The sequence below is a fragment of the Myotis lucifugus genome, unplaced genomic scaffold (genome assembly GCF_000147115.1).
Source record: "Myotis lucifugus unplaced genomic scaffold, Myoluc2.0 scaffold_455, whole genome shotgun sequence".
In the NCBI taxonomy this organism is placed as follows: Eukaryota; Metazoa; Chordata; class Mammalia; order Chiroptera; family Vespertilionidae; genus Myotis; species Myotis lucifugus.
Genome location: NW_005871503.1, coordinates 400,684 through 414,290, shown reverse-complemented (window position 1 = coordinate 414,290; position 13,607 = coordinate 400,684). Strand labels below are relative to the sequence as shown.

At 32.2% G+C, this 13,607-nt stretch overlaps 1 protein-coding gene across 1 annotated transcript in view; it reads right to left on the bottom strand.

The window, feature by feature from the left end:
• PHYHIPL (phytanoyl-CoA 2-hydroxylase interacting protein like) overlaps positions 1-13,607 on the bottom strand; it is a 30,990-nt gene that overhangs the window by 3,540 nt on the left and 13,843 nt on the right. Inside the window, exons 2-3 of the mRNA XM_006103029.3 lie at positions 4,755-4,951; positions 3,468-3,642 (exon numbers count right to left, since the gene is read on the bottom strand). Of these exons, the coding sequence (XP_006103091.1) occupies positions 3,468-3,642; positions 4,755-4,951 (372 nt within the window). The remainder of the gene's footprint in view (positions 1-3,467; positions 3,643-4,754; positions 4,952-13,607) is intronic.

Sequence of the window (13,607 nt, the reverse complement as noted above, 5' to 3'; positions counted from 1 at the left end):
TGCAGAAATTTAATAAAGCTTATATATATATTATATATGGCTTATGAGTTTAATGATTTGCCAAATGTTTATGCGGTTAGTATTTTAGAGGTTAGATCTGGTTGGCTTTTAATTTCGAGTATACAAGACTCTATGAAAGTCTAAATCATCTCTCAAAATAACCTGATCTTTTCGCCAACTTTCTGTTTTGAAATTGAGGATTACTGTCAAACTCCCGTACCAGAAGGTGAGCAGAAGTTTTCATCTACAAAGATTACAAATAAAAGCAGCCTACTTGAATTGCTCATGGTTTGTTTACTCACTGGATCAACAAACATTTATTTAGGTTAGAACATAAGATGTACAAAGTACCATGCAAAATTAGATGATCAGGTTAAAAGATAAAAATGTATTGTTCCTCTCAAAGAACACAGAGTCTAAAGGAGGAGATAAATATACAGACAACTATGACTTATTATGGGGTAAACACAGGGTTTTATCTGTCATAGGCGGCTAGAAGTAGATTAGTCTGTGGTATTGTTTTACTTCCAATACTTTGCACAGTGCATAGCACACAGTATGTGCTCAATAAATGTTGCGTGAATGAAATGTCCAGATTAAAAGATAATTTATACAAAACAGCCCTCTCAAAATTTACAGTCGAGGTTCTAGATCAGGGGTGGGCAAACTTTTTGACTCGAGGGCCACAATGGGTTCTTAAACTGGACCAGAGGGCCGGAACAAAAGCATGGATGGAGTGTTTGTGTGAACTAATATAAATTCAAAGTAAACTTCATTACATAAAAGGGTACGGTCTTTTTTTTTTTTTAGTTTTATTCATTTCAAACAGGCCGGATCCGGCCCGCGGGCCGTAGTTTGCCCACGGCTGTTCTAGATAAAGCTTAGATAGGTGAAACAGTCTCTGAATTATTTTGAGAAATTGAAACAAGCTTTAAATAGTTTAAGTTCCTCTTACATTTTACTCATGGAAATAAAGATGCAAAATAGAGAAAAGTTTTGTGGCACATTTAAAAGCTGGTATTTTCCTTATTATTTACCCTATAACTTCTTTAGAAGAATTATGGGATTTAGTTCAATATAAGAGCAACAAGGAGATCACTCTAAACAAAAGACATAAGGTTTTCCTTCATATACGTAGAAATAAAGCAGACATATAGTTAAATAGATTATAGAATAAATGTGTGTATCAATTGATAGATGACATATATAAGTTTCTGAACTAGAAATGCCAAAGGGTTTCTGTAAGATAAAGAAATATTTCACACCTTTCCCTAATGTCAAATGGTAAATTATAGCTCTTTTTAAAAAATGTTGTATGTTTTTATTGCTTTTAGAGAGAGAGGAATTGAGAAGGAGAGAGAGATAGAAACAGCGATGAGATAGAAACACATCAACATGGATCAGCTGCCTCCTGCATGCCTCCTGCTGAGGATCGAGCTGGCAACTGGGCATGTGCCCTGACTGGGAAACAAACCAGCAACCTCCTGGTGCATGAGTTGATGCTCAACCACTGAGCAACACCAGCCGGCCTACAGATAAATTTAGTCTTATGGAAAATAGCATGAATTCAAACATTGTCAAAGAGAATGTGTGTGTGTGTCTTACTGTATCTTATTTAAATCTCCCTGGGAAGGCACAATTAAAGTAAGTGGACAGAAATGCTATAAGAGAAGTAAACACAAGGTAGATTCCAAATAGGAATTTTAATTCAGGAAAGAAATTGAGGGGCTATATTAATTTCAACATGACATCAAATACAGGTAAAAGTTATGTCAATGAAAATTCTTTACTCACTATTAATACAATATCGAAATCTTCAGCTACTTCCTTATTGATTACTGGTCTATGATCAATACCATATTTCATCTATTCTAATATGTATTTTAAAAAACATTTTAGTATGTCTGACCTGTGTGTAACAAATGTGCTAAGAAAACACAATTTCATAGTTGGCAGTATTTTTTTCTTACAATCAATGACATCTTAGATAGGAAGAAATATGGTACCAGAGAGATATTTTCCTTGCTCTAAAACATTGAAATCCTTAGCAACCAAGAATGTCACAATACTTAGCAACTTTCTCATAAAAAGGGTTAAAGGTAAAATCAAAATAACACAGAATTAAATTCCATCCATTCAGCATACCTACTGAAGTTTTATACTCAGTTTTAGATTAAGAAAAAACAGAAGATACTGAGATTAAGCAGTAGCTAAGCACATCCTATATAATAAAAGCCTAATATGCTAAGTGTCCGGTTGGCCATTCAACCAATCAAAGCATAATATGCTAATGACATGCTAAGGCCACTCAACCACTTGCTATGTCATACCGACTTCTGTGCATGGGCCATGAAGTTTCAATCGCACTGTACATGCGTGCCCACATGTGGTATTTTGTGGAAGAGCCACACTCAAGGGGCCACAGAGCTGCATGTGGCTTGCCAGCTGCAATTTGCTGACCACTGGTCTAGACAAAGAGGAAACAAAGCACCATTTTGATAGACAAAAGGGGAGGATGTCAGATGTATCCCTTCAACACATTTAAATGCTCAATAAATATGTTTCTTGATTGAATGAATAAACGAATGAATAAGATGATTGGTAACATCTCCAATATAATAGAATATTAAGGTTAATTTCATGATCAAAGGGGATGGTCTCTCCACATCAGATATCTCAATGCCAAATAGCTATAAGGCATTTTCTTTTTGTGTGTTAATCCTCACTGGAAGATATTTTTTCCATTGATTTTAGAGAGTGCAAGAGAGAGAGAGAGGGGGGAGAGAGAAACATCGATGTGAGAGAGCCACATCAACTGGTTGCCTCCCACACTCGCCCCAACCAGGCAAGCAACCTGCAACCCAGGTACATACCCTTGACCAGAATCGAACCAGGGACCCTTTGGTTTGCAGGCTGACACTCTAACCCTGAGCCATGCCAGCCATGAGGTATTTTTTAATGAAGTAAAGGAGTACATGTCACACACACAGAAGATACTAGGTTAGAGAAAGATTTTCAGCACTCAAGTGAAAAAAATCCAGTAACATTTCTCATTAAGTATAGTCATTGAGATCTGCCTCTTTTCCCCTAAATGAGAGAAGGATGTTTCTTGCTGCTTCTTCCTTTCAATACTCGTGGAAAAAAAGAAATAAAAAGGAAGAAAAACAATGTTCTTCCACAAAATATGCTGAGTGTATTTTCAAACTGTATCCATTTTTATTGCAAAGCTTTTACTTTGAAAAATCAAACTATGTATGTAGCAAAGAAGTCATTTAATACCATTATCCAGCTTTTGTTAAGAATCTCAGCTCCTTCCAATCAATACAACACGGCTTGTTCTATTATACAATATTACTGGCAATGCAGCAACGATCTATGCGATACATATCACCTTATAATTACAAAAAATAAATTTTTCTATAATTAGCGTTATAGGAATTATTAAACATTTTTTCGTCTTCTCTTACCTGCTGTGCAGAATTCTATAATTTCACTCCATTCAGACACAACATAATCACCATCAACTTGTTTTGAGGCAGTCTGCACTGCTACCGTATACTCCGTTCTTGGGCTCAGAAACCAATGTCCACGGACAGTCATTGGCAAGGGAACAGCTTTTGCCACTAATTTTGTTGGAACATCCTAGGGAAGGAAAGAAGGGAGGGAGGGAGGAAGGGGCAAAGGAAGCATAATCAGAATTGGAACACAGTAAATATAATAACTTCTCTTGTTCTATCACATTATTTGTAGTATAATCCTCATTTATAGTTAGTATGTATAACTGTATATCTAGTAAAATGCAAATTTTCCAGACAAAATAAGACAGTACTTTCAAAAGATTTGTCAAATTACACTTAGTATAAAAAATCAGACCATCATCAATAAAATTACTGAAACATAAGAAAAAATACTTCTATCAGGTAATTATTATTCTTTTTGTAGTTACTTATGAAGGGAGATATGTAATAGAAAAGATATGTTTTAAGTAGGTAATATGAGAATATCAGAGAAATGTTACATTTCTGAAACAACTAGAGGATAATTTTCATTCTCAAACCATAAAACAAAGACTACATAAAACAATTTTTAGCCCTAAAGTATTTTAACAAACATCCTAAAGTTTATAAGCTCTCTCACATTCCTCTTTTGGCAGTTAACATAGGGAAAAATGTGTGCTTCAATAAAAAACGATACATCACCTATCTCACACCCTTCTGGCTATCTTCTTCTGATTCTGTGCAAGATATTTTACCACTTTGTAATTTTTAGATAGCTTATAACAATTCAGTTATTCTTGTCTAAATAGATGCAAATGAATTCTGTTAAGTGGGGGTGGGAGTACACACAACCCTCCCCTCCTGCCTTTGCTTCCTCCTCCAACCCAAAACAGTTTTGTCTCTACTTTACACATTCATTTCAATATCCTGATTGTCTTTTCTTTGGACTATTCTTTGAACTAGTTGTTATACCTCATCAATAAGTGAAATAAAATCTTTAACGTATGTTCATATTTTATGTCTGTGTGAGTCATGATTTTACCTTTTTTTGAGAAAAATTGTATTTTAACAATATACTTGGCATTCCATTTTCTTACAAAATTTCATAGAGGGATAGGTTTTTTAAATGAGATGTAATTTTTCCCAATGTTAAATGCATTATATATAAGTAATTAATAGAACATTATTCCTTCTTTCAAAATGTCCTCATACTTAGAAAGTTTTTAAGATGCTAATATAAGCGTATTAGGATTTTACCTTGTGTTTAAATTTATTGGAATTCTTGTTCTCTTTCTTGTTGAGGTCAATGAAATAGTGTGTAATACGGTCCTTTGATTTGGAATCCATTTCCCATGAAATCTTAAATGAGTCACATGTAATGTTGCTTATTTTGATGTTATGTGGTACTGGAAGTTCTTCCATCTCAGCTATGCCACTGTCTTGTGATTTGTTCCCTGTAAGAAAACAATGCACAGATAGTTAGTTTCCAACCAATGGATTTTTACAGTTTGCAAGCTGTGTACATATTTCTGAATTCAACTATCTAATTACTAACTTTGAGATTTCATTTTGCTCATGAAGTAATCTGAGTGTTAATGACAGTAAAAGGTCATATTACCAATAAAAAGCATAACTAATTAGTCTTTACCAACTCTACATTTTCAATTTACTTTTCCAATTTCTGCTTTCACAGAATGAAAATAAAAACAGTGGTAACCTATCTTTCTAGTCTGTAAAAGATTAGCCTTACATGGTAGTTTCCATCTGAAAAGCCCCAAGAGACCATTAGTCCTATATGACTAATGAATTCTGTTCTAAGTTAAATAGCAGGTGTTTTAAGCTAGATGAAGTCAGAAATGTTTATATGAAGAGTCCAGTCAAAAAAATGTTTCTTTTAAAAAAATCTATGAGGTACCAGTGGCAGTCTATAAAAATTGCTTCTCCTTTTCCCTTTTGGAAATTTATATACAGAATAGCATGTAATATTTATACTACATATACAAGTAATATTAAAGATGCAAGTTACTGTCAAGAATTACTATAGGACTCTTTTCATTTGTTGTAGCTTGATAAATTTAATTCTGAATGCTAAAACAACAGATAAAGCTAGGAAAGAAAAAACTGCTATCTTGATTGATATTAAAATCCTGAAGAACTGATCTGACATCTGGTCACTTTAATGACTGCATCCTACATTTCCGCTTAGAGCAAATGCTATCAATTTGGCTAAAAGTATGATGGAAACAGATTTGCCAAGTTTGTTTTATATATTGGAACGACACCCTGAATCAAATTTTACTCCACTGATCCCATGTTCCCTTCCCCCAAGCCAACATAAATAAAAGTGTGCCCCCACACTCCCATTTCAATTACTGATATAAAACTTTTGATAATTCCCAGTATTATTAAATCTTTGACATATGTGGTCTCATTTCAAGCTGTGTTGTAGCCAGAGGTACCCAATGACAATAGAAACTAATTTCAAAATAACTTTTTTGAAAAAAAAATCATTTTTTGAACAATACTTTTAAAAATCCTTATTTCTTCTATGTACATCCCTCACACTCCAGTTATACCAGATTCCCTCTCCAGTAAAACTCCCAGAAAAATTGCTCCCCCATCTTTTTCATCCCTCCCCACCTGACCTCAAGAATTTCCAAATTGCTTTTGCCTTAAAGTCATTCAAAAGTCAAAGGAAGGGAAGATAGCAAGCGAAATGTTTTTAATGGCCTTGGGAAAGGGAAAGGCAATAAATACTCAAATGTTAGTAATTTTTGCTCTATTCAGAAAAGCCTATATTTAAACCTGTTATTCTGATTGTAATTATGTTTAAAATATAAGCAACACTAATGAAAATCTTTCTGGACTGTAATGATAGAAATATCTGTAGAACTTGTTTGGATTATGACTGTCCATATAATTTCACAACTGAGTGAAAAAATTGTTATTTAAGATCATATAGAGAAAAGTAAAGCTATTTTGTATTTGATGCAATTTAATAAAAGTACTCTGAAATATTAACACTATATAAAACACTACCTTTTTGCCCTAACCAGTTTGGCTCAGTGGATTGAGCATCGCCCTGTGGACTGAAGGGTCCCAGGTTTGATTCAGGTCAAGGGCATGTACCTTGGTTGCGGGCACATCCCCAGTAGGGGGTGTGTAGGAGGCAGCTGATCGATGTTTCTCTCTCATCAATCTTTCTTACTCTCTATCCCCTCTCCTTTCCTCTCTGTAAAAAAAAAAATCAATAAAATAAAAAAACACTACCTTTTGCCACTTATACTTACCCTATTGTTATCTTATTCAACCTTAAAATAACAAATACTTGATTATTTCCTAGAATACTTTGTTTTATACATTTATACTTATTATTAAAACTTGAGATATAAATTATTGAAAAGTGGAAACTTTTGCTTATTTCCACATTCAGAACAATATAAAGCTCAAACTTATATAAAGGATTTGTTATATCAAGAAACTTCATTTTCAAGTCCCTTATCATAGTCCCAGTTCTTTTTTGTAAAAGAAGAATCTGTTAAACTATTAAGACATACACACAAACTATAAATCACTAAGAAACTTGTACTCCAATTTTGCTCTTTTTCAGGATTATTTTGCCTATTATGGGTCCCTTGAATTTCTACCTAAAATTTAGGATCAGCTTGTCAATTTCTGCAAAGAAGACAGGTGAAATTTTGGTAAGGATTGAGTTTAACCTATAGATCAATTTAAGTGGTATAGCCATTTGACCATTGTCTTCTAATCTATGAACATAAAATACCTTGCCGTTAGTTTATTTCAACATGTTCTGATTTTAAGTGTCTTAAAAGCAACAGTGTTTAATAAATAAATTTATATTATCTATAAAATGATCCCTGCAGATTCACTCCCTTTAAAAAGTCTATTATGGAAGTTTGTAAGAATACACCAAGTATAGAATATAACATAATGAATACTCATGTGCCTATCGTCCATATTTAACAACTATCAACATTTTGCCATTTTTGTATAATTTACTACCTAATTCACCTTTTAATTTCTTGATAATACTTTTAATATAAGTTCAGTCTTATAGAAAATTTGCAAGAATACTATTAAGAGCTCCCATACCCTTTACTCAGATTCTCTAATAGTTCAATCTTAGACCCTCCATTCTCCTCTTTTCTCATTCCTGCAGTCTCCCTGGATCCTCCTTTCTCTTTCTACTTGCTCTAGAATTGGACTTTGAGCAAGAGTTTGGGAAATATTTCTGAATTTTTTTTTTAACTTAGAGGTAATTTGAAAGTTCTATATTCTCAATCTTAAAATTATGTTGAAAGTTTGGCATATTTTTTTGCACCATTGTCCCTTAGCCCCACCACTTTTGTTGTGAAAAGAACTAGTAATTTTTTTCCTCATAATATCTTCCCTAGAAGTGCTAATAATAGAAGCCAATCTAAAATGTTAGTTACAGTACTTAAAAAGCATAAATAACTCAGTTTGAATAAAGTAAGGGAGTATTTTTAAAAGGTAATAAAGGTAATTAGTTTTAATAATAAGACTTAAGCTGTCCTAAGAAAAAAATTGCAGAGGTTAGATTCACTTCACCTAAAACAACCAGGAACAATTTTCTTATATAATATCTTTTTTTCTTCTTAAAATTTAGTGATTTAAAAAAATACTACCAAACTACAGCTAGGAGAATTGATTTTATAATTAAGATTACATATGTACGCATAAATATATATACATACATATGTTGAAATAAACGTATCTCTAATTTCCATTACAAAGTCAAAAGTACTTTCCTCTTCATAAAAACAACTTTAAAGTACTATAATACTTTTAAAGTCATGAAAGAAAAACTAATTAAGACAGTAATAAAACTCAAAATAGTAACTACAGAAAAACCTGAAAATGCTTTATTTTCAATCTCAACATTGGTAACACTGAATACTGTTGGAACTTTTAGGAAAAAATACAAAAAAGAGAATAAAAATCACTTATAATCTCTATACTATTATCATACTGTGCATACTGTTTTGTAACCTATCTTTTTCTTAATATACTGTGAATGTTCTTCCATGACTATACATAATACTAAACTTGATTTACTCTATTAATCAGTCGTCCTAATACTGGACATATTGTTTCCAATCTCTTCCCATAATAACACTCCAGTCACCACTATTCTATATAAATTTTGTACATAGCTATGATTTGGATAAATCCCCAAAAGTGCAAATGTTGAATCACATTTGTTTTCATAATCTGTATTCCCAACTACCTATTTATTTATTAATTTAAATTTATTTTTAGAGAGGGAGGAAAGGGGGAGGGGAGAGAGCACGCACAGTATCCCCCAGGTTAATCCATATTGTTGTTAATGGCAGGGTTTCTTCCTTGAAGGCTGAATAATATTCTATTGCACATGTGTATGTATAGATATGTGTATATATATGTGTGTATATATATATGTATTATACATACATACATACATATATATCACAATTCCTTTATCCATTTATCCATAGACAGACACTTAGGTTGTGTCCATAACTTGGCTATTGTGAATAATGCTGCAGTGAACATGGAATGCAGCTATCTCTTCAAGATACTGATTTCCTTTCTTTTGTGTATATACCCAAAATAGAGATTGCTGGATCATATGATACGAAGAGCAATCAGACAAGAGAAAGGTAAAAGGTATCCAACTCAGGAAGAAAGAAGTAAAATTACCATTGTTTACAGATGACAAGGTCCTATATGTAAAAATCCCTAAAAACTACACAAAAAAAACTGTTTGAACTAATAAATTTGGTAAAGTTGTAGGATTAAAAAAATCAACATACAAAGACCAGTTGCATTTCTTTACACTAGTAATGATCTATCTGAAAATAAAATTAAAAAGAGTATCATTTACAATAGCATCAAAAAGAATAAAATACTTTGGAATACATTTAACCAAGGAAGTGAAAGATCTGTACACTGAAAAGTATAAAACACTTATGAAAGACATTGAAGACACAAATAAATGAAAACTAACCCATGTTCATGGATTCTAAAAATTAAATTGCTAAAATGTCCATAGTACCCAGAATGACATACAGATTCAACATAATCCCTATCAAAACTCCAATGGCATTTTTTCATAAAAATGAAATAAACAATCTAAAATTCATATGGAACAACAAAAGACCCTAAATAGCTAAAGCAATCTTGAGAAGAACAGGGTGGGAAGCACCACACTTCCTGATTTTAAATTATATTAGAAAGCTATAGTAATCAAAACAGCATGGCACTATCATAAAAACAGACACACAGACAAATAAACAGAATAGAGGACCCAGAAATAAATCCAAGCATATATGGTCAACTAATTTTCCACAAGGTTATGAAGAACACATAAATGCAGAAAGGATAGTCTCTTCAATAAATGATGCTGGGAAAACTGGATATCCATATGCAAAAGAAAGAAATTGAACTGTTGTCTTACACCATACACAAATATCAACTCAAAATAGATTAAACTTAAACTTTATGATTAATCCTAAAACTCCAAGAAGAAAACACATGGGAAAGCTCTTGGACATATAGGTCTTGGCAATGACTTTTTGAATTAGACACCAAAAGCAAAGACAACGGAAGCAAAAATAACCAAGTAGGACTATATTCAAATATAAACCTTCTACACCACAAAGGAACCATCAACAAAATGAAAAGGCAATCTACAGACTGGGAGAAAGTATTTGCAAACCATATATCTGATAAAGGGTGATATAAAAATACATAAGAAACTCAAAACTCAATAGCAAAATATCTGATAAAGGGTAATATACAAAATACGTAAGGAACTCATAACCCAATAACAAAAAAAGTAACTCCATTGAAAATGCACAAAGGACTTGAATACACATTTTTCCAAAGAAGACATACAAATGGCCAACAGGTATATGAAAAGGTGCTCAACATTACAAATCATCAGGGAAATGCATATCAAAACCACAATGAGATAATCATCGCACACCTATTAAGACAGCTATTTGAAAGTTCCTAAAAAATGTAATCTATTCTTCAAAGTTGATCTCAAGCCACATCTCTGAAAGTCCATCCTGATGACTCCAGAGTATCCAGATACCTTCCTTCAGAACTGTTATAACATTTTGTCAGATTCTTCTATTTTATCCTATGCCTACATTGCATGGGCTTTGGAATAAAACAAGACTTTCATATCTTTGCCACTTCTAGTTATCTGATCTTAGGAAAGGTTGCCTAAATTATTTGTACTCAAGTGATTCACACTAAAAATGGGGAGAATGATATTTAATATATCAGGAGAGAGGAATTTATCTGGAAACTAAGTTTAAGCTCCAAGGGCCCTTTCACTTGTACTTGTTTCTAGTACTTGATTTTGTACCCCCAATTTTGTATTGTTTTTTTCCCAAATAGGACACCCCAAACTGTATAACTTCAGACACTTCAAAATTTGGATCCATCCATGTCTATAATAAGAAAAAATTCATATATGGAGCCACAACATATTCAGAAACAAGGACAGCTACTTAAGCAAATATCTTTAGCTTGGAGACTTGGGTGACTCACAGAACTGGCAGTGGCACCTTTGAGTTTGATTTCAATGAAATTTATACAAATCTTATAAAATTATTCGTTCAGTAGTCAACTAGAAGGTAACATTTAGTGAAAAGAGAGTATTTTATCTTAGTTCAAGTTCAGAAAGGTTTATGCTGACACAATACCTGAATCTCTTTGTTTTTCTGGTAGGCATGCTTAAAAAGAACTGTTTCTCAAGTGAAGGTAAGAATGATGAAAGCTATTAAATGTATTTAGTATGAAGCATTATTATACATTCCATTTTTCTAACATTTTATTATGAATCATAAGTACATTCAAGCTATCTAAATTTTATTCTATAAATTGAATAGTGATATATAATATATAATTTATGTGCCATAATTTATTTTTCTCCACATTTGTCCTTTCATTGCTATGCACACTACTTTATACAAAACTTTATGCAAATAAAGTTTTGTAACTAAATATAATAACTTTACAAATAAAGTTATTGTAACTAAATATAGTAACTTTATGCAAAAAAATTTTATGTAGAATAACTTGACAATATAATCAGTTATCAGTATGTACAGAAACAGTTAAAACATTTCAAGAGCAAACATTTCTTTGAAATACAGATACCACAATTGTATTTTTATGAAGAAAAATTAGGAAGAAAGGTGTACATTTTTCTCTGCACCAGAAGTTTAAAAATTGGAGTTTCAAAACATGCATAGTTATTGACAAATTATTTTATTTTGTTTGTTTTCACTAGCAAGTATAATTGCAAACAGTAGAGAAGCTATTGTATCATAATGTGTTTTTTAAAACTGAGACTTTATTTGTATTTAGAGCATTATTATAAAGTTGATCAGCACACTGAAATTTATTTTCCTAAATAAAAATAGACCACTTCCCTCATCACTTCAAATTCTCTATACCTGAAGACTAAAAAGTGTCTCAGTTACACAATAAATATTGGAGATAGTGTTTTTTTAAGAGGTAGGGTTGTATATATTACTTTTTATCTCAAGGTTATGAAAAGGCAAAAGCAATTTTCCATTAGTAACTATATAAATTTTTAGTATTAGAATCTCCTCCAAGAATAGCAAAATAAATATTAATAGCAAAATAAAACTCTTCTTATAATTAGAAGGCTAATTGACATACAAGGGTTGACAAAAGTAGGTTTACAGTTTTGAGTACATTAAGCAGTTTATTCTTTTATTATTTATTAATTATTGCATTATTTATTTGTATTATAACTGTAAACCTACTTTGTGCCCACCCTGTATGTTCAATAATCATTATTGAATGCATAAGTGCAAGAAGATTCAAAGATGAGTTAGAGACACTAGAGTTCATACTTTCAAGTAGCATATAGTACAATCTAGAAAACACACACATACGCATACATTTTTAAAACACTTACTCTTATATATCCTTCTCTGAGAACATCATCCAAAATGTGCTAACTTATCTCCATTTCTTCACCTCCTATGCACTCTTAAAACCAGTCAAATCTAGTTTCTGCCTGTACCACTCCAACAGAAGTCCTCTTGTCATGTCACAATACACTCCATGGTAACAAATCCAATGGATGCTTTTCAGTTCTCCCCTGACTGTATCTCTCAGGAACAAGGCAAGGACTGCCTACTCTCATCACTTTTATTTAACACAGCACTAGGAAGCCTAACTAGAGTAATTAGGCAAGAAGAAAAATAAAAGGCACCCACATTGGAAGAAAGAAGTAAAACTGTCACTATTTGCAGATGGCATGATATTATACAAAGAAAAATGCTAAAGGCTACATAAAATTGTTTGAATAAACAAATACTGTAAATTTGCAGGATTCAAAATCAAATATGCAGAAATCTGTTGTATTTCTATACACTAATAACAAGAAATTAAAAGAAACAGAAAGAGAAGTTAAGAAAGCAATTCCATTTCCAAATGCATCAAAAAGAATGAAATAAGTAGAAATTAATTTTACCAAGGATGGGGAAAATCTGTACAGTAAAAACCTATAAAACTCTAATGAAAGAAACTGAAGATCAAATAAATGGAAAAATACTTCATGCTCATGGATTGGAAGAGTTAATATTATTAAAATGTTCATACTATTCAAAGCAATCTAAAGATTCAGTTCAATCCCTATCAAAATTCCAATGACATTTTTCGCAGAAATAGAAAAAACAATCCTAAAATTTGTTTGAAACACAAAAGACCCCAAATAGCCAAAGCAATCTTGAGAAAAAAGAACAAAGCTGGAGGCAGCATGTACCCTGACTTCAAACTATATTACAAAGCCACAGTAATCAAAACAGTAGGTATTGGCATAAAAAGACACACAGATCATTGGAACAAAATAGAGCCAGAAATAAACCCACCCATATATGGCCAATTAATTTACAACACAGCAGCCAAGAACATACAATGAGTAAATAAGATTGTCTCTCTAATAAATGATGTTGAGAAACTGGATATTAACATGCCAAAAAATGAAACTGGACCCCTACCTTACACCATACACAAAATGAATTAAATACTTGAATG